The following is a 21,082-nucleotide window of genomic DNA, read 5'->3' on the forward strand; positions in this document are numbered from 1 at the left end:
CAGCAGGAAGGAATCCTTGGGTTAAATAATAATGAAAACTTTATTAATAATCAGGTTAGAGGAGGGGCAGCCTGTCCCTAAAGGCAGATCAGACACCCGTCCACTGTAAGCCACTTGGGAAATCCAGCTTGCCCGACCCCCATCTAAGAGGCAAAGAGACCCTCTGCCAGCTCCAAAGGATCAGAAAAGTCAGAGGGAGATTTCAGAGCTGCTCAGGGAATCTGGATGCTTACTAGAAAGTGGGTGTTCAAATCTTTTGGGCAGCTTGTACTCTTGACCCTGTGTTTGTAAGTAATGGTAGGAATGCCAAAGGCCAAATGCAGAAACCTGGGCCTGTCTGAGGCTGGAGATATGGGGGCTGGATTCAGGGACCCTGGGCCTGACCAAGGCAGGGAGCACCCCAAAGTAGAGGCTTTCTTGGGTTGGGAAAGTTACCAGTCTGTGAGCCCTGCACAGGGATCCCCTAGGGCCACCAGGGTATGTCCCATAAAGTGGAGGGGAACCAGACCTGGGTGGCTCTTGACACTTCCCCATCATCACCTGCTCAGAGAAGGCCAACAAGCCAGAAGGACTGAGGTGGTGACTGAACTGGAATCTCAGGTGGGGAATGTGCACTCCTGGAGTGTCACAATGCCCCATGGTCACTTAGGACTACTCAAGCCACCACAGCAGGAACGTATTGTCTCCTCCCAGTAGTATGGCACGGCTTCTTTTGAGACACCTCCACTCCCACAGGATATAGGGAGGAAACAGCCTTGGGGCACCAGCAGAGTAAAGGACTGAGCCCACTCACAGCTGTGGAGGTAACACTGCCCTTCCCATGGCCCTGGCACAGAATGACATGGCCCCTCTGTGCCCCTACCTGCTAAATAAGGCCTGTAACCTTTTGCAAGTTGCCTCCTCCTCCTCAAACAGCTCCAACTGGGCCTGGCACTCCCTAGCCCCTTAGCGAGGAGCACTATGGAGTCAGAGGGCCAGGTTTACTCTCCTCACTTGGAGGCACTCCAGCCTCCCTATCCACAGGCTCCTCTACTCCTCCTGATGGGAGCAGAGAAGGTTTCTGAGGAACAGGCCCTGAGCTACAGCTACCTTCAGAGGGTAGATGGTCACCTGTGGGATCTGGGCTGGGGGGTGCAGGAGGTTGGGAAGGGGTTGGAGTTGCAGTGACAGACCCAAAAGTTTCTTTCAGAATGAAAAGGCCAGGAGCAGACTTATGGGATTCTGGAGAGCTTGGCCCAGTTAGAGGGGATACTGTGCCTCCTAACCTCTTCAGAAGTGGCCCAAGCGCCCCTGTCCCAGCAGGATGAGGTCCAGCCACATTTGTGGGTCCAGCATGCTGAGTGGGCATGTTGCTTCCTGCAAGGAGCTGGGCAAGGCGGCTGGGAGAAGCTGGAGGATGGACACTAGGACAGAGGCTGCAGTTGCTGCCACTTGGCAGGGCCACAAAGTCCTCTCGGGGACTGTGTGCTTGGGATAGCCTGGACTCCACATCATCCAGTTGTCCAGGGCCACGACTGCTCTGCAGAAGAACCTGGCTGACTGCAGTGAATGGAGACAGGACCAGCATTAACACTAGCTCCATTACAAATCCATCCCCCTCCCTTGGGTCTATGTTCTGTGGGAGTCTTGTCCATCCAGGGAAGGGAAGAAAGTAAGGATCTGAGACCAGAGACTCTTGTAAGCACAAACACACAGCCTGGTTCCCTGCTCTGTCACCAGAACAGCAAAGCCAGTCATTGTTCTCGTGCATCACAACACATTCCAGGTCTGCAGCTGTGTAGGGACATGGTACAAGGCTGTCTTTGTTGGTATGGATTCAACCACACTGGACAACAGCACTAACTTATGGTACTTGTAGAGCTATTGCGAGGTCTATCATGAGGGGGTGTCAAGTCATATCAGTCACCCACCATATCCTGATGAAAGCCCAGGCCAGACAGGACCCAAGAGGCCTTGCATGATTGCCATGTTCTCTGCCCCCATTCAGCAGTCATGTCACATATAGAGGTTTATGGATCACCTGCTGCCTCTGAGCTGAGGGACCAGGGGCTCACAGTTTCCCCTCTACAGTTTCTCAGCCTTTGACAATGACCCATTAAGGGTCATCACTACAAGTGGGGGAGGAGGGGCTACAGAGCTAATCCACATGGTGTTAGTTGGGTTATACACCCTGAGGGCATCGAGCTGACCAAGTTCTTGGTGTTACGAGTGTTGTTACCTTGGCAGCCCAGGCAGCAGTCAGTGGGGGTTGTGGAAGACTCTGTGCAGGAAATGGGGCAAGGTCTCTTCTCACAGCTCACCTCCCCAAACTGAAAAAGGAGGCAAAGGAAGAGGAGAGACACATCATCCCATGAAATCCCTCTGATCCTCACACATTGTTTCCCTTCCTTCTTGCTATCTTCCTTTCCTCTTGGCCTTGAAAAATGATACTGACCTACAGCATGGGGGAGAAGCTGGGCTCTTCCATCAAAGCTCTTGCTTTCCCTGCTCCCTTGACCAGGCCAGCGGCACATGCCAAATGCCTACCAGTACTGTAAGGGCCAGATGACTGCTCTCAGCAGAGCTGGGTATTGCCAACACCTTTCACTGCAGCCTTCCTAGAGATCTCTTGGGATAGCACCTCAAGGCAACTCAGTCCATGAGGCTCTTGACTGATTCATGCCCCTTCCCACTCACCTCCCAATCCTCACAGGGCAATCCCCTCTCCCTCCCCAGGTTCCTGACTCACCTGGCAGATGCAGTGAATACAGGGCTCCGCCTCTGGTACAAACATCTGTCCATTCACCACCTTCCTGCCTTCATAGTTACAATCTACAGGGTCGAGATGAATCAAGCTTTAATACCAGAGTAAGAATAATACACTGGATTGATGGTCGCAAACACAGGGCAGCATGGTCTGGTGGGTAGAGACAACCGGCAATTCGTTCCACCAATCTGCTGTGTGACCTAAGGCAAGTCCCTTCTGCTCATCTCATTCAGACAGAAAAGGGCAGCCCCTGCCCTGTAGAGTTTACAGTGAGTTTCTACACAGCCTATCACAAGGTGGCCCTGATCCTGCTTGGTATTTGAAGCTGAAATACTGCCACTTCTGAGGAGAGGATGTACCAGACATCCAACAGCCCGCAGCAATACTGTGCAGGAGTTTAGGACAGGCAGTGAAGAAGAATATGTTACCTAATTCACACTGACAGGACAGGGTATAGGAAACAGAAGTAGCATCCTTAACCTTACAAAAAAGGCAATGGAAATATAAAGGATCCCAACATGGCCAGATCCTTCAATCAATGTCTCATCCAAAAGCACAGTGCTCTATGTCATAATGGGAAACTGGGCTCAGCAGTCCCTACTGCATCCCTGCCTATACCACTGGCACCCCCTAGCACAGTGGTGCTTACCTTTTGGCCCTGCAGACCAGATGAGTGATGCCAGGTCTCTTCTGCAGGCTGGCTTATGTCCTGTGACCTGGCACCACCCCCTGCTGCCCTGTGTGCTGGGATTGGGTCAAGGGGACAAGGTATTGCCGCCACCTGGCTAGATCCAGCATGCAAGGCCTAGGGCTCCCCATAGGTCCAGAGATTTGGCAGCGAGGGAACAGTATCACTGCTGTCCCACCACCAAATTTCCAGACCCATTGGGAGCCCACGAGGCTGAAGGACATGGTGCTGTGAGCCAGCAGTTCAGCACCCTTGTCCTAGCACCACACTCAGGCCCTGGGAAAGCCCATGAGCTCTCCAGAAATGTCTCCATACTGATTGGACCCAAACCACTTCCTCACATGAGGAGACCATAGATGCTGAGCACCCACTGTAGTTCAGAGAGAGGAGATCTCTGAGGCTGTGGTACTCACCATTACAGACAGGACAGCATTCCCCTTCAGGGTGGAATGGGTATGTACAAAAGACAGTACAGTCCACAGGAGAGCAAGCCACAGAGCCAAGCTGCAGGACATGAGAGAGAAAGGCAGGAAGACAGAGGACCTCTGTTTTAATGGCAGACCCAGGTGGGCAGGTGACTGTGCAGCTGGGACTGACCAGGGATGAAATGGGCCACATCATTAAAATTGGTTTGACAGAAAATGAGTGTTTCCAAAATTCTTCATCCAAAAAGACGTTGAATGATCTAAAACTCAAATATTTTTATTAGAAACCTGATCTTGCAGTGGCTCATAGTATGCAGTTCAGTTGTTTCATGCCCTCATTCCTTTCTGTGTACTGGCCTCCCCAGCTGCACTATGTCCCCACAATACACCATGACCAGGGGCTCCCAAGATGCAACTGCCCCCCCCAACAGGGAAGGCCATGGTGTGTCATGGGAAGTGTAGTTTGACCAGTAAGTCCTGCCTATAGAGGAAAATGGGAGCACAAGGCACCCAAACTACACCTCACATAAATCACAAAACTGGCATTTCCAAATCAAAATATTTTGGTTTTCAAATTTCTACTGAAGAACTTGAAAATTGTCACAGTAAGTTTAAAGAAAACTTCACCTCCACCCTCAATTCACCTCTCCCCCTGTCCCATTTTTACTGAAGCTTTCTTCTGGTCTCCATCCTCCCCCATTTTTCAACAAATTTTAATTAAAACATTCCTCAGGTTGCTGGACCTTACCCCACTTGACCTTTCTCATGGGGCTGGGGACTTCAGTGGTTGCCTGCCTAACTCTTACAGCCATAAACTGCTCCATTTTGTACAGATCTGGGACTACCTTTGGACTGTTGGGGTATGGATGGTTCAGAATCGGGTTGAACACAGCCCTAAAAGCAGCTTTGTCTACAGGCGAGTCAGTGTGGAAAGCAAAACTCTTACCAGACAGATGCAGCTAAGGCAGGGATCTAGGACAGAAGGGAATGTCTCGTTGTTGTAGAAGACCCTTCCCATATAGGTGCAGCCTTCAGAGAGAAGAAAGAAGGAAAGGCATGTTCACATCACCGCCCGCCAGAAAGTCAAGCCTCTTCCAGGGAGACCATGGCACACCCGGATGGGTGGAGAGACCAAGAGCAGGGACCAAGCCTGCAGGGGACATATACTGAGCTTCCTCCACCAAGACAGGGGGATAGGTAATGGGACGAATACCTATTCAGGGCTTGGTCATCAGTTCAGATTCAGACCTGTGTTGATGGTGACTGAAGCTGTTGATGTCTTAGAGCTGCTGGCGGGGCTGGTTCTCATTCTCCCAAGAACCACAAAGGGCCTGTCTATAATGACTCTGACTGTGCAAGGCAAGACTGCTGAAAAAACATGCCCCATTTATTCCATCCTGCTTTGTACATGCCAAATGTAGTAGTCACTGTGAAAGCAGGGCTTGGTACATACCAAGAAGTCTGCCTGAGGCTTTGGGTGTATGACTCCATTACCTGTTCTCAGCACTTGACAGGCACAGGGTGGGTGGGGCTCCCTGGCACTGATGAAGATGGTGCAGACATGCCCCAAGTGGCCTAGCTGACATCTGCCTAAGTAAAGAGGCCAAGAGCCAGCTAGGCAATGGAGGGAGGCATCCCCTTTCGCTGGTTGTTTAACCTGGGGCTCTGGTGTAGGGTGACTATTTTCATTTCCTCCTCTAAGGATCTGATGTGGACTTCTCCCTTCTGGAGGGTGTTCTTAGTGGCTTATGCTAGGCAGCTCACTAGAGCAGATAGCTTCCTGACCCCAAGCCCCGTCACCTGCTGAGCAGTCTGGGCAGCACTGTCCTGGAATCTGAATGGGATGAGGACACGTCTCCAAACACTCTGTCCGCTTGCAGCTCACCAAGCCGTCTGCCTGCAAATGAGAAACACTTGAGAGAAACCTATGGCCAACCCCTATGCCAGCCATTCCACACAGCCAGCCCCTTCATAAAGAAGTATGCTGTATGCTGTTAAATAGCAACCATATTCTACCCCAGAGGTGGCTGCATTTCAGTGACAGGCAAGCAAACCCCACTTCTGCATGCCCATACAGAGCTGTGGGGGTCTTTCTACAGGGAGGATGCTACATCAGATTAAAGGTATTAGTGTAAGGAGCCACAGCCTGCAGCAGCCCCTATGACAGTCTGGGGAACCTCTGGATAAGGTAAGAATTCCAGATGATATTACAAATTCATTGTGGCATTGTTACTTTGAACACTGATATTTCAAGAATGCCTCTCTATCAATGTTTCCGGGGCATAGGTTGTAGCTGTGTTGGTCTAAGGACATAGGCAGACAAGGTTCTTCGGGTAAATCTGATATCTTTTATTAGATCAACGCAAATAGTTGGAAAAACTCTTCTTTGCATGCTTTTAGGTATAAATACCCTTTGTCAGGCTGAGGAAACATCTGCAGTTGGTGTATGCTCTGTTATACACACCTCTGACCTACCAGGCTGAGGCTGCCCTGCCACATTCTACCCAAGTCCTGGAACTTGGCACCAGCCCTGGCTAGGTGAGACTGCATGTGATGGCTAGCTCAGGAGGGGCAGGCAGGGGGAGCTGTGTGCAAGGGATGCCAGACAGACAAGTAAAGGAAGTGAAGTAGAGCAGGTTCTCATTCACCTGGCAGATGCATAACTCACAGGGATCACCCGGAGACCAGATCTGTCCGATGGGAAACTCAACCCCATTGTCATCCACGAAGCAACCTAGCCACAGATGAAGGAAAAGAGGCAGCTTCAGAGATAAGGTTAGAGCTGGCAGGAAGGCCACAGCACTTCAGGACAGAGCGTCCAGGACAGGGCTGAAGAGATGAAGACAACACACTGTGTGCGTTTGACTTGTTTGCTCCCCACCAGTGACACTCCCCCACCATTTGCACCTCCCCAGTCTAGCCTACCACACATGCATACACTTCCCCAACCCTGCCTGTGTCACATGCACACATCCTTCCTTGCCCCACACGTCTCTCTTATACATACTATTCTGCCATCTCAGACGCACATATTCCTACACCTCCCAGCTTCACACCCACCTCTCATACACACCCTACACCCCCACCTTATACCTCTTTGCTTCTCACCCCTCCTAAGCATACACGTGTATCCTCTCATCCTGTGCCCATCGCATGCACACATGACCTAAGCCTTCCCCTTCACCGTTTGTCACACACCTTCCCCCTCACCTGACACAGGCACAGGTTCTTGGCAAGAAAAGCAGCACTGCCCTGGTACCAACAGCCAGTCCTGGCGAGGACACTCCAGCACGGGGCAAGGGGTGAAGGAGCACTCCACCTCTCCACTCTGGAGAGAGAGCAGCATGTGTCACACCATGCAATGGCACTATGCTGGCTTAGAGCCATCAGTGGAGAAGGGCCAGGCAACTCTAAGGGCTGCTTCCAGTTCCACCTCTTCGTCCTTCCTCCCACTGAATGGGTCTCTAAAACCAGGCCCTGCCAGAGCTTTTACACAGAGGACTCCAGCTGAGCCAGTCTTGGCAGAGACTCCAGACCCCTGTCCTAGTCCCTCCTCAGAAAAGAGACTTCTCATCCTCCCCCACCCCCAGTCAGTCTCACAAAATAGACTGCTTCAGGAGTCAGGGCCCTTAGCTGCCCAGTGCTTTGAGGCATCTCCAGGAGCTCTGCTAGGCTGTGCCTTTCCTTGGCACCAGAGTCTGGTCTGAATCTGCCCTCTCTCCCATACTGAATGCAGTCCCCAGGCTGCTACAGTTCCCCCACACTAAGCCCCTGCATGAGGCCTACCCGACAGACACAGGTGGTGCAGTCATCCCCATCCAAGCTGAACTCCTCCCCGTGTGCATACGTGCGACCATGGAACTTGCACTTAGCTGCAGGGGAGGAGAGAGACTGTCAGCCCCACAGCTGCAGGTGAGGCACCCAGAAACAGTGCTGGCTGGAGCCATCTCCCAAAAGGGAAACTGAGGCAGAGAGTATCAGTACCTTCCCCGAGGGCCCCCACTGGGGAAAGAACCTGGAGTCCCATGCTTTGACCATTCAACAATGCTGCCTCATGACTGATCATGCATCTTTCATGCAGCTATCAATGAAGCACACACCAGGCTTCAACATTCCTTCTCCTCCATGTCCTAGCCACCCCAGTGGTACACCCTGGAGCCCCCTGAAGTTGCTGAGGTTGCTAAGGGACTAACCTGGCTGACAGGAGCAGCAATCAGACTGGACAGGGCTGTGGCAGGAGCCTGGAGGGCACTCAGGAGAGATACAGGAAACATTGCCAGCCTGGAAGAGAGAGAAACCAAAGGGAATGGAATAGGCAAGGATGAGGTGGAGGGGCTTTGTGCCAGGGACATGGCAATGACAGCATCTGACATCTTCAGGGCTGCGCAGCTCTCACCTCTTGTGGCCACTCCTTTTGAGCCACATTAATTTACCTAGTTTGGCTGGTGGTAATGTAAATCAAAACAATTCAACCTTCCCCTTTTAATCACGATTTAAATCAGCAAGTGTAATTTAACTGATCAACTTAAATGTTCTACTGATTGATTGAATTAAATAATTTAAATCAAGATCATTTAAGTAGTGGATTGAATAAAGTGATTCAAATATTACATTCATTTAAATAAACTTTATTTAAATCACCTGTTTTTATTTGGTTTTGCATTTGTTAATTTTATTTCATTTTGTAAAGACAGAAAGCTGCAAAAGTTGATAGGGCAATTGGCTACTGACTGGAAGGACGTTGGTTTAATCCCAAGTGAGGGCGATGGGTTTCCATTTATTGTTCCCACTTCTAGTGTGGCACTTAGGTCCACATAGACTCCTAGCCAATTGGTACCACGACCTCCCTGGGTGCAAAGGTGCCCAGAGTGTCATGCTGACCATACCACCTCCTTCTTGTGAGGAGGAGGGTAAAGAAATAGTGGAGCCCTGCCTTGATGGCCTGTAAATGGGACACTTTTATCTACAGAAAGAGTAGTTCTCCATGGCCAGCAAACATTCAAACATGCTGCATTGTAAATTTATTTGTTTAGCACATGTGGTTTCAGCATGTTGTTTCAGACATCTTAAGTTGTAAATAAATACGACCTTTATGTTAAATTCAGCCATCTTTTTGCTTGTGTCAAAGTTATGCTATCTACATCTGTATTATTTAAGCCAGTGATGCTCAGCCTTCTGGCCCCACAGATGAGATAAGTGACGTGATCTATGGATGCGATCCAGAGTGTTGGCTTGGTCATGCACACCACAACACACACCCTGATCTCACGCACCAGATCTGGCCGCTCACTAGCTTGACCCAGCTCCACTGCACACTGGTACCATCTAGTCCATAGGCCATGTCATCTGGACCATGGGGCTTCCCACCCATCCAGAAATTTGGCAACAGGGGAGCTGCAATTAATGCAACCATTGTTCCCCCACTGCCAATATTTGGATCTGTAGGGAGATCCATAGGCCAGATGACATAGCCTCATGGGCCAGATCATGGCCCATGGACTAGACTAGAGCTTGCCCAATTTCAGCTATGGAATCGTTTCATATAATATATTTGAATCTTAATTCTTACATTACTTTTATTATGATAATAAACAGAGAATGATGCAATTCTTTGTTACTAGGTGATGCATTAAATTTTACTCATTTTTTGTCTCAAGATATATAGAGATTGAAATCTGGATTCAATCAAAACTGCAGCACACCACCTTTTTAAATCTATTTTCTATTAGTTTTATAAAACCATCTTAAATGTCCTGGACACATAAGAAAAAGAAAGTGAATTTATCAAAACAATTTGCATTTAAAATAAGTTACAAGGAGCATAATACATAATTCATTAATCAACTGTCTGCATGACATGATCACCGTGTCCTGCAGGTTTTAGAACTAACAGATCTCATCCTTTCACACACACCTTTCACTCACAGGACATAAGGAAAACAAAGGTTTTCCACTTCTTCAGTTCCAAATCAGTTTATCTATGAATGACTTAGTTGTTGAACTGAACTAGTTAAATAAACTGAAGCGTCAAAAATATTCTCTCTGCACCTGCACAAAAGGCCACTGCTGCCAACAACTGGTTTAATACTTCAACAAACTCTAGTTCCAGGGGCTTAGCTATCAACTTTCATCACTAGAGTGGCTTGACCGTCTTTAAAAGACGTGGGCAGCAAATACATTTTTAATATTTTTTACAAGATTTTAGTAGATTAGGCCTTAACATAGGCTGGCGCATTCAAAATTTTAAATTTGAAATGCTTATTTTTATGAAGAAAAATACATTTCATTTAAAATGTTTTAAAAACATATTTTTTGAATCAGTTTTAATATGTTTTTGTGTAACTCACTGGTTTTTATTAATCTTGCTGCCTAAAAAGAAGGGCCGCTTCATCACCTCCTGCCCACCGGGTGAGGGAAGATACTGTGTTGCGAAACCTGCCACCTCCAACCTGTCCCTGCTCACACTTACCCTCCCACAGCTCTAAGTCCTTCCAGGCACTGATGACTGGAGTTCCAGGGCAGGCAACAAGCCCAAAGGCAAATCCCCATCACCACAAACCTGCCCTGCCCCAGTAACATCAAACAAACCTCACACCAGCAGAGGTAGGAGATTTCAGGATTTGCTGGGACAGTGAGATCCCAGCACTAGCTGTTACTTTGAGGATAGGATCTGACCATCACCAAAGGGTCTTTCTTTCTAGGAACATGGGAAAATTGCAGCTGTAGACTCAGAAGCAGCCCCTGGGCACTAGTTCCAGCAACTCTGCTCAATGGCCTGGCACTGCCCTCTTGAGGCATCATCTTAAGTCATTTGCTTCATGTCCCCCCAACAAAACTCCATTATTCCAGGTCAGATCCTACACCATTCCTCCAAATTAAAACCTCCTCAGAAGATCCCTAGCTACTACCTGCCCTGCCCAGTTGGAGACTCCTACACTGGGATCATGACCTGTCTTCCCATTGGAGGGGAAGGTAGTGGTGGAGCCATCTCAATGGCAGAATCCAAGGCTGTCCCTCATGCAGTGCTCTGATGATATTGGCTCACACCACCAATACTCTTCCAACACATGCAGCCCCCAGAGCTCAAGGGGAGCAAGTGTCCAGAGTCCCCCAAAGTGGGGCAACACTCACCAGGCACACACACACGGTGCAGTTCCCACTGGAGAGAGAAAACACATCCCCTTCAGCCCGGGTGACCCCATTGTACAGACAGCCTGAAAGAGACAGGAAAGCAATGGCAGTGGGAAGCATGCTGTAGCCTCCCTCCTTAGAGTGTCTACAAGGCAGAGGGTAGGGGAAGACAAGCTAGCCTATGCTACTACTCAGTCTAGTCCTCTAGCGCAGTGGTCTCCAAACTTCTTTGCTCGTGCACCCCTATCAGTAAAAAATTTTTGAGCACGCATCCCTAATATATGTATATTTAAATTCACGTACCCCTATCAGTAAAAAAGTTTTGAGCATGCACCCCCAATATATGTATATTTATATAAATATATATATAAATAGAAGTTCTAATATTTTCTTCCCGCACCCCAATGGATCGTCTTGCGCACCCACTTTGGAGACCACTGCTCTAGGGAATGCAAAAGTCTTACCTTTCTTGGGCAAAAGCCAGCAGGCAAAGAACCACCTAGGCCCACCTAGGGCTACTTGGGTTTTCCCAGGTAAAACAAGCCCCCAAGGGAAGGTGAACCTTACCTGTGCAGCTGGGGCAGCACTCCCCATCCTTTGGGGGCACTGGGTGGGAACAGGAGATCCTGCAGGTCACCACTTCACACAACACATGGCCCCCCTGCAACAAAAAAGCCGGATTAAAAAGGCAGGGGGATGGCAAAACCACAGCTGAGGAAGATGGGTCCCACCAGAAAGGTACATACCTTGCAAGTACAGCTCAGGCAGCTGGGCTCCATCCAGCGGCTACCATGCTCCCATAGTGCCCCCTGATGCCAGCATGGGGAAGGTGGAGCATCAGGGGAGGGTGGTGGAGCAGCAGCAGGACGACTTGAGGGCAATGGACCCTCCTGGAGCAGTGATGGCGGCAGGAAATTCCACATCAGGGAGGAGGTTGCTGGCGGCAGTGGGGAAGGGGTCTGGGTGCTGGGTACAGGAGCAGGAGCAAAGGCAGGGGCTCGGGAAGGCGGGGACCCTTTAGGAGCCATTAGGTGTCTCCCAGAGTCAGGGGGGAGCAGCAGGAGCGTTGGAGGGTGCTGCAGAGACTGGAGGATGGGAGACGGAGCCAGAATGGTTTTTGGGAAGCCTAAAAGGAAACACAAGGTAGATCCCTTTGGGAAGAGCTGGCGTGGGATGCAGGGACCCCACTAATTGGTGTGGTGTGAGCCCAGTATCCAGGGTCATCAGCTCTTCCTGGAGGGTACACCCAGGACATAAGAACCAGACCACCCCCATGGCCCCTGCCACTCAGAGTGATCATCATCAGTTATGAACAGGGGCAGGAGACCAAGCCTGCCCTCGCACCTGATTACTAAGCCCTCCACTCCACTGAGCTATGGGGTGGGAAAGATCCCTCCCTGCCTTCAGCAGCAGAGGGCAGAAGGCAACACTTGCTAGGAGGCCCCTCAGTGTCCAAGGACCTCCCCAGCAGGACCATGCACCCCAGGGAGAAGGGTTTGCCCCTTACCTTCGCATGACACCCTGTCCCCGCTGAGCCGGTAGCCTGGGCGGCAGGTGCACAGGAAGCTGCCTGGAGTGTTGTGGCAGGAGTGCTGGCAGGCGCGCTTCTCACTGGGCCAGCGGCACTCATTCACATCTGGTAATCAAGGGGAAAGACCCAAGCATCAGAAAAGGCTTGGAAGCAGCACAAAGCAGGGAGGGAGAGGTACCTGGGGAGCTGGGTAGGAGCCCAGGGACTGTGCACTTCAGCCAAGGTCTGGGCACAAGGGGCCTCGCCAGCCTGCCAAACCCAGGCCTGTCTTTTCTGCTAGGGTGGAGGTGAGGCAAAAGACTCCAGAGCTGGGCCCTGAGCACGAATCTGGTACTGGGTAGCTGAAAGACATGTCAAGCAGGGGGAACTCCAGGGACCAACAGTAAGGGTCACCAGACCTGGCATAATCTTGTCCAGTGTCTGGCACAGACAAGGCCATTTCAGAGCAATCTGGGATCAGAGGAGTCTCCAGAGGCATGCAGAGAGTGCACTCCTTGGGCCAGGCACTGCCTTTTCTGTTCAGTGTTTGTACAGTACCCAGTACAACACAAGCCCAGGCCCCAGGCCAGTGGGTGGTCAACAAGGGGCTGGTTTGCTATAGGTAGTGAAAAAGGGCACGGTAGCAGCCACCATGGTCTCTACACCAAGAACAAGCCAGACCCACTGAGTCATTCCCTGCCTGCATGCAGTAGACAGAGCTGCCCAAAAGCTCAGAGGGCCCGACCTTCACCTCAGCCACTGTTCCCTGAGACTTGATACTCCTTGGGCCTGACTCTGGGGAAAGCCCTTCACTTCTGTGTCTTGGTTTCCTGTTTGGTGGTAACAAAGGATTAAAGGGACTCATGCCCCTCCCTCAAGAGCGCAAGCACCCTGGCACCCAAGTCTGACTGAAGAATGGGTTTCAGGGGGCACACAACAAGGTAGGGAACAGGACAGGGAAGGCCCTAGGTGGAGTGGGGAGGGCTGGGCAGGGTGGATCACTAGGGAGAGGACAGGGCACTCACCCACACAGGAATGCCTGTTGCCATGTAGGTGGTAGCCAGGGTGGCAGGAGCAGCGGTAGCTGCCAATGCTGTTCTTGCACCGGTGCTGGCATGGGGTGGCCATGCACTCATCTGTGTCTGAGAGGAAGATAATGAAGCTACCAGAAGTCATCTCCACCCCCAAGCCTGGAGACCCCAGACCTCACATCCAATTTGGCTGGCTCCAAAATCCCACAAAGTCCCTCCTGGAAAGCACCCTAGGAACTCACCCTGGCAGCTATGGCGGTCAGAAGAGAGCTGCATGCCTAGGCCACACTCACACACGAAGCCACCCTCAGTGTTGACACACAGCCCCTCGCAAGAGGCACTCAGGCACTCATTGATGTCTAGGAGAGAGGGCAAGATCAGGGCTGTACACCTGGGGCACACCACAAGCATGCAGAGCCACCCCTCGGTACACCCTCTCGACTCAGGGGCACTTGGCAACCTTGCTTGGACACCCACCAGAAGGGGTGCTGGCATAAACCCACTTCTCAGCTGCATGGGGAAGGCAAATGATCCTGCAGTTTGCCAGTGGTTGCCTCTGCAGAAGATCCAAGTGCTCTTGTGTCCCAGTGCAATGACTGAACCCCCAACCTTTGGACCTCAAGCAAAATGAGCCAGCCAAAGCACTGCCCTGAAGCTCAGTCACCGCACCATACCCCATGCAGCCAGCACACAGGTGCCCTTGAGACCTACTTTTCCATGACAGAGAGGTGCCTCAAGGCCAGAGGGAGGGCTCCAATTAGGGATCAGCCTGCTGTCAGACTGGTAGGCAAGCTGGCTAGTTCTCACCTGTGCAGCGCACACCATTGGCCGTCTCCACCATGGAGAAACCCAGCGGGCAGACACGAGCCACCTCCTGGCAGCCACCATGGTTACAGGTGAGGTCGCAGCCATACTCACCACAGGCACTGGGTGGATCTGAAACACACACGCACCATGAGGGCACCACAGGAGACCAGGCATGTGGCCAGTGTACCCATAGACAAGGAGAGATGGCACCACGCTGTCAGGAGCAATTCTCAATGGGATCATTCCCCTGGATGCAAATAAAGGGGCCAAACACATCTTCCAGCAGCGAGGCCTTGACAAGGCCTGTGCCCAGCTGTCCCAACTCTGGGAAGGGGCACAGGCTCCTCCACAGGGACAAGGGTTACTGAAAGTTATGTACCCCTGTGCTGTGCAGGGTGCTCATAAGGGCTGACACTGGAAAAGCTAAGTGCACACAACACCTGTTCCTTAGAGCAGTGGTTCTCAACATTTTTTGTACCAGGACCCATTTGTAAATGTCAGTGGCCAGTCCCGGCTCAGTGCCCCTCACTCCTGACCCGCTGCCCCCAGGTCCCAGCCCCCCAGTGTGTGGGGAAGGGGTGGGTGTGTGGGACACAGGTGGGGGCCCAAGCAGCCCCTTGCAGACTGCAATTCTTCAAGCCTGCAAGGGAAAAGCCACTGTTTCCCACTTTTTTTCTGTAAATGAGAATCCATTTTTAAAGTTTGTTGATCCATTTTTGTTTGCAACCCTTTCATATGTTCTTGCGACCCACAGGTTGAGAAACACTGCCTTAGAGCAACCACTACTGGAAGAGGCTGGGGCTGGAGTAGCCAGAAGCTCTCACCACCACCCAGCATTCCTGCCCTGCTCCCCAGGGCACCCCCACCTGGGAAAGGCTGGGGCTGAGTAACCTGCCCTATATGACTGCAGAATCTGCGGAGCAGGTAGCAAGAGACAGAAGTGACTTTTCTGAGCAACCACAGCAAGTCCATAGCAGAGCAGGGAAGAGATGCCAGGAGTCCTGGCTCCCTATGCACCCGCCCTCTCCCTCCACCTCCCATTTCCACCACTTGACTTGAAAGAGCCTGTCTCCTACAAGCACCTGCAGCGACAGGTACATGGCTATGTGCAGCCAGAAGGCAAGAAGGAGCAGGTCCAGTTACCTAAGCAAGTGATGCCCTGCTTGCCATCCGGGCAGGAGCAGACGTTGGGAGCAATGCAGAGACCGCTGCCACAGCCAAAGGAGCAGAGAGCTACGGGAAAAGAAAGGCAGTGCCAAGAGACAGACTGGTTAGGATGTGAGGAGAGCCCACAGGGATCCTCTTCCTCCCCTCCTCCCACTCCAACCTAAAGAAGCAATTCTCACACAGCCTGACTAAGGAAAGGCCAGCTGGGGGATGAGGGGTCTTCACAGGGGCCTCTGCCTGGAGGTGTACAAGGAGGAATTGGGGGAGAGATAGGAGCTCAGATGGGTGCTTCTGCTTATGGCAGCTCAGTCACCAGGAGACAATCAACCCCTGCGGGGACTTCTACACCACAGACAGGCAATGCGTCAGATGTCGGGGGCTTCACAGGGTGATGGTGGATGACAAGGCACCACGGTGCATACTCACGCAGGGTACACTGCCCGCTGCCTGGGGACGGCATCCACCCAGGGCAGCATCCACTTCCAAAGCCCGAGAAGCAGACGTGTGGTCCCATGCGGCGCCTGGGACGGAGAGACGTTGAAATTCTTGGAGGACCCCCACGCCCCGCCTGGGCCACACGCCGCGGGTCAAAGGTAGGAAGAAGGACATTGAGGCAGTTGGGAAGGGCCAGCTGAGCCCTGCCTCGGTCCACTGTGGCTGCCAGACACGAGGAGGGAACCAAAGCTGCCACGGGAGTCGGCTCCCACCAGGGAGAGAGCGGGAACACTTCTGAGATGGGCGACTTGCAAAAGAAACAGCTCTGCCCAGGGCCCCACTGAGACCAGCCTTGTTGAAAACAAGGGCGTGAACTCAGTGCTGGGGGCCGACATCCTGCCCGCTCGAGGGCCCTACAGGCTTCCTGCCCGCTCCCTCAGGGGCTGGTGCCGGGAGGCTGCGCAGCCAGACGGGCACGCGCCCCACAGCAGCGAGTGCGACAGGCAGACAGACCCACAGCTGGAGCAGTGGCGCGCACCACAGACACACGTGCCCGTGCGGCCCGGCATGGCACATGGCGCCCAGCACTCAGGCAGGGGGTAGCTGTGGAGTGTGACCGGAGCAGCCCAGATGGACGCAGGGTCAGAGTGGAGCCCCTGGAGCACAAGGTGGGCAGACAGACTGGCACAAGGGACCCAGTGCCACCCATGCACCCAGGGCAGGGTGCACGCAACCCCTAGAGCAAAGGCGCAGGCTGAGCACAAGCCTGGCAGAGGCCGGGGAGGTGGGGGCACGCACCGCCGCGCCCCAGCCGGAGTCACTCCGCTCCGCGCGTTTACACGGGCTCCCCCGGAAGGGCGGGGGGGAAGGGATCCTTTCGATACCTCTCCACGGCAAAGCTGCCCGGCTTCTTCCTCCCGGGATAGAGCCTGGCCTGGGCGGCCGGCAGCGCGGCCAGCACGCAGGCAGCCCGCAGGAGCAGCCTGGCCAACATGCCCGGCGCCTCCCGCCCGGGTCCGGCACCGCCTGGGATCGCCTTCCTGCCTCCCTGCCCCCTACATGCTGCTGCCCGGGACCCTCCTCCTCGCCCTGCCCCGAACAATGCGGGGGGCGGCGGCTGCCCCCCCGTTGTGCGCGGGGGAAGGAGGCTCCGCCACCCCCGTGTCTCCTTTCCCACATCTGGCACAGCTGCGGCCTGGCTGCCCCACCCCTCCTGCGGGCCCTGGGCGGCTTGCCCAGCCCACCAGAGAGGAGCTTGCGGCACAGAAAGGGGCCAAAGTGGAGCCGCCGGCGCTCATGCGGCAGGGGTGCCAGCCCCAAGGGCGCTGGGGGGGGGGCCAGGCAGAGGGAAAGGAGGTCCCTGCATGGCATCACCACACCTGTGCCCTGCAGGTGCCCAAGGCTTCCAGCTGAGGGCAGCCGGGATCCCAGGGGGGCACCCAGGTGGCAGCACCTTGCTACCAGGGGGCTACGCACACCCCCAGCCAGAAGCAGTCCCCTCTCACTAGAAAAAATGAGAGCTGGAAAGGGCAGTGGTGACATGTAGTGGGTGCACATGCACCCCCTGAGAGCGGGGGTGCACCCCCTGACAGGCCAGATGGGAGTGCCAGTGCCCTCCCTGCTGGTGCAGGCCAGGAAGTGGGTGCCAGATGAAGCACCACGGCCACTTCTGGGAGTGCCGCAGCTGCTTCCCGATCAGCCAGAGCCCCCCCCCCCCCCCCCAATTTGGGAAGATTAGCCAGTCACTGACTGGTCGCTGAGGGGGCACATGCCCCCCGATGATGGTGACACCACTTGCCCATGGAAAAGGACCTCAGGAGGTCATCTAGTCCGAAGTTGCCAACCCCACAGTGTTCCTTTCCCTCTCATTGCCCCACTGCTCTCGGCCTTCCCCAGCCCCTTGCCCCTTGCCTTCCCACCCTCAGAATCCAGCTGCTGATGGAAAGGCCCAGCTGGAGGCCAGTGAAGGGCTCACGGGCACAAGGGTTGGTGACAAAAGAAAAAAGGAAGAACTGCAGTCCCTGCCTGCAGAGCTTGTAGCCTTAACTGGACCAGTGGGAATGGAAACAGATGAGCAAGGAGAACAGGGCACAGCCAGCAGCACAACCCAGCTCTCCTGCTTTGCTAGCCCACCCGGCCACTTTCCCAATCATGCAGTAGAGCCCCTGAGGGTCCCATCCCACCTTGGCAGGGAGCTGACAGGCTCTTCTCCGTGGCTTATCCCAACCCAGATGTTCAGCAGCACGGCCCCAGGTAACAGACCACACCTGGCTCAGCAAGGTGGAGGCCAAGATGACCACGCTCAGGCTAAGGGATGCATCAAGAGCAGAGATGAAGGATCCAACTGCTGTTTCATCTCCAGTTGCCAGTGAGAAACAACCCCCCACCCCCACCACCTCTTTGCCTAGATCAGGGAGGATTTTTCTGACAAATTATAGCTGACATTTTACATTAGGCTGTTCAGTTACACGCCACAATGCTATGCAGAACCCCACTGTGCCCTCCTGTGAAACGCAGCCACCTCTGGGGTGGAATGGAGCACATGTTTAAAAGCAATGCCACACCACAGTTTAAGACAAGGATGCTGCCAGTCAGTGGATAGTGCAGAAGGCATGGAGGGAGTCTGACAGCAATCGCACAATTGGAAACTGGCCAGTGGTTTGGGATGAACACACGCCCTGTGCCTGCAAACAGCAGAGCAGGACTTTTAGCCAGCAAAAGCAGATGGGAGGTCAGGGTTGTACTGCTCATATTTCATTTGCCCCTGGAGGGCCCCAGCAGGGCTCACAACCCTTTGGTGTTAGGTGCTATTGTAAGATAACCACTACTGAAAGGACAACACTGTGTAGCAAACAAGCTGCCAGAATGGGCAACAAGCTGAAATTTTCAGAAATCATTTTCACAGGTGACCTGTAAGGAAAATAATACAGGAGTTTTTGTAACAGAATTCTAGCTTCCACCTGTCCCATTCCTGCTGTTTTCTTGCCCTAAAAATGTAGGTCTCACTGCACCCAAAAAAATCTTCAGCAAAAATGTTGGAGCCCATCACAGGGATAAAGGCAGTGCTCTCTAAATAACCAAATTAAAATTGAAAGTTGTATTCAAATAGTTTACAGCTCAACTTAACTCATAGGCCTTCTAAACACTGGGGGGTGGGATTTTGGTAAAGATTTGATACCACCACTCTTTCAATAAAAGACCACAAAAACTATGCGCATCTGAGACCATCAACAAAAACATGGAAGACCACACTTGATGTTTCCAATGTTTATAAAGGAAAAGAAAAGTTAAGCGCACACAAAAGCACAATGGCTAGGAACCAATCCTTACTACTTTCTTCTTTCAAAGAACAATACATGGAAGCTAGAAGGTGTAATTCACAGGGCACCTCTCTAATGAGTCCAAGTGGGCCATGGAAAGACTGAACATTAAGGCATTGTGCAAAGGGTAAGGATCTTTCTTCATTTTGTGCATGGACATGTGTACCTCACTTCTCCAGCTTTCATCTAAAACAAGGGGGTGGTAACCCACAGTCCATGATTGGATCCGGCTCCCAAAGAGATCCAATCCAGCCTGCAAAGGTCTGATCAGGCACAGAGCTGTGCCATGCTACCCATGCCCTTTGCAGCATTTTCCTCTGCTGTGAAGCCTACTGCATCTGCACTTTTTCTTGCCATAGAGAGGGTGGGGATCAGCCACAAGGGTAAACGCAGACAGCTGGCTGCTCCAGAGGGCAGAGACTTGCAGCCTACAGCAGTGGCTGAGTTGTGAAGTATGGCTCATGCTGGCCAAAGGTTGCTGACCCTGATCTAGTTTCAAATAAACCTTTCAAAACATGACCCATGCATAACTGATGCAGCAATTTCACCTAAGTTTGCAGAGAGCCTGAAGCCACCTCTCTTAACTGTGAAGCTCCACTCAACAAAAAGTACTTAAGAATATTCATAGTTGAAATGTGTTTTAACTAATTCACAGTTCACAACGACACTTTTCTCCCTTCTTGTAAGCTTTGAACATCTTCAGCAATGTTTTCCTAAATGCGTGTCTCTGGGTGGGAGCACACATGCTAGAAATGCATAAATTCATATATTTACACAAGACATATGGCACAGCTGAAGGGGAGCGTAATTGATTTTATTTCCCTAAGGAGGATTCAGCTTTCAGATGTTTGGAAAATGCTGGAGGAGGAGGAGATCCTACCCCAAGCAACAGGCAGAGTAACCATATTGAAAACAGGTCAAAAGTCACCCCGGGAGGAGAGAAACGCAATGATCAAAAGCTAGAGCTAATGAAGAAACTGATTTGTCTGTGAGCATTTTATTTGTTTAAGCACAGAGTCCAGACTCATTTAGAAGGGTCACGGTCCACTTTCTGGTCCTAAAAATAGTGTTTCTAAATACATTTCCAAATACAACCATCTTAGTAGTAGCAACTTCAAAGAGCCAATGGCAAAGCAAACCTTGCCAACCAGTTAAGATTTGTGAATATGGGTCTATGAGCTTTTACAGAAGCTCATGTTTTCAAACTGCCATCTATACCTACATCTGTTTGCTTCTCCTGGCTTTTTCTTCTGCCACTGTCGAAGTACAAGGATGTATTTAAATGCTTTTATTTCAAGAGGTGCATTTTTGGGCATTTACTTATATGGTTGTAGCACCCTGAGGCTAATCTCACCTTTATAGGATGAGGTGGTACATTCATGCAGCAAAAACCCCTGTTCTGAAGAGCTGGCTGTCTAAAACAGGGGTTAGCAACATTTTGGAAGCAGCAGGCCACAACAATACAATTTAGTTCAAGGCAAGCTTCAGAACCAGCTGACACCACTGAACTGTAACTGATTAGCCAGGCTTCGCAGGCTGGAAAAAGTAAAATGATCACCTGGCAGGCTGGATTCAGCCCTTGGGGCCACAGGTTGCCAACCCCTGGTCTAAGTAGCAGAATGAGCAGTACAGATGGGTGAAGTGAACTGCCCAGAATCTGAACTGGGGACAGAGCTCCCAGCCCGGCATCCTATCTGTTAGATCACAGTTCCTGACAAGGAGGGTTTCTGTTTTGTGCCTTTTTCCCCATTGAAAGATCTCAAAACATTTTGCGCAAGTTAAAATTCACACTGCATTTGAACCAAATGTCCACTTCCTGCAG

At 52.0% G+C, this 21,082-nt stretch overlaps 1 protein-coding gene across 4 annotated transcripts; it reads right to left on the reverse strand.

Annotated features, from left to right (window-relative positions):
• Positions 1–21: 21 nt before the first annotated feature.
• Positions 22–17,127, reverse strand: VWCE (von Willebrand factor C and EGF domains). 4 transcript variants are annotated; one of them, XM_090032234.1, is made up of 20 exons: positions 16,825–17,125; positions 15,932–16,026; positions 15,482–15,571; positions 14,339–14,467; positions 13,774–13,890; positions 13,526–13,642; positions 12,498–12,626; positions 11,737–12,116; positions 11,558–11,651; positions 10,991–11,073; positions 8,053–8,140; positions 7,646–7,731; positions 7,070–7,187; positions 6,528–6,593; positions 5,660–5,752; positions 4,806–4,888; positions 3,848–3,938; positions 2,729–2,811; positions 2,219–2,309; positions 22–1,539 (listed from the first exon to the last, which is right to left on the reverse strand). In XM_090032234.1, the coding sequence occupies exons 1-20, from the start codon at positions 16,932–16,934 to the stop codon at positions 959–961; spliced, it is 2,724 nt and encodes a 907-aa protein (XP_089888360.1). In that variant the 5' UTR covers positions 16,935–17,125; the 3' UTR covers positions 22–958. The 4 variants fall into 4 exon arrangements, 3 of the variants coding, with proteins under 3 accessions (XP_089888360.1, XP_089888359.1, XP_089888361.1); XM_090032233.1 differs by having other exon boundaries at positions 5,660–5,756; positions 6,508–6,593; XR_016440191.1 differs by lacking the exons at positions 22–1,539; positions 2,219–2,309 and having other exon boundaries at positions 2,764–2,811; positions 5,660–5,756; positions 16,825–17,126.
• Positions 17,128–21,082: the final 3,955 nt, after the last annotated feature.

The sequence above is a fragment of the Crocodylus siamensis genome, chromosome 2 (assembly GCF_052110815.1).
Source record: "Crocodylus siamensis isolate JL-2025a chromosome 2, ASM5211081v1, whole genome shotgun sequence".
Taxonomy (NCBI): Eukaryota; Metazoa; Chordata; order Crocodylia; family Crocodylidae; genus Crocodylus; species Crocodylus siamensis.

What these genes read in the sequence shown, in the direction of transcription:
- VWCE (XM_090032233.1), bottom strand. Translation starts at nt 16,934, where the DNA reads ATGTTGGCCAGGCTGCTCCTGCGGGCTGCCTGCGTGCTGGCCGCGCTG. An exon ending in TGACCGCCATAGCTGCCAGG is followed by an intron (nt 13,643 to 13,773) that starts GTGAGTTCCTAG and finishes TCTTCCTCTCAG; the next exon opens with ACACAGATGAGTGCATGGCC. An exon ending in ATGCTGTCCTGTCTGTAATG is followed by an intron (nt 2,812 to 3,847) that starts GTGAGTACCACA and finishes TCGACCCTGTAG; the next exon opens with ATTGTAACTATGAAGGCAGG.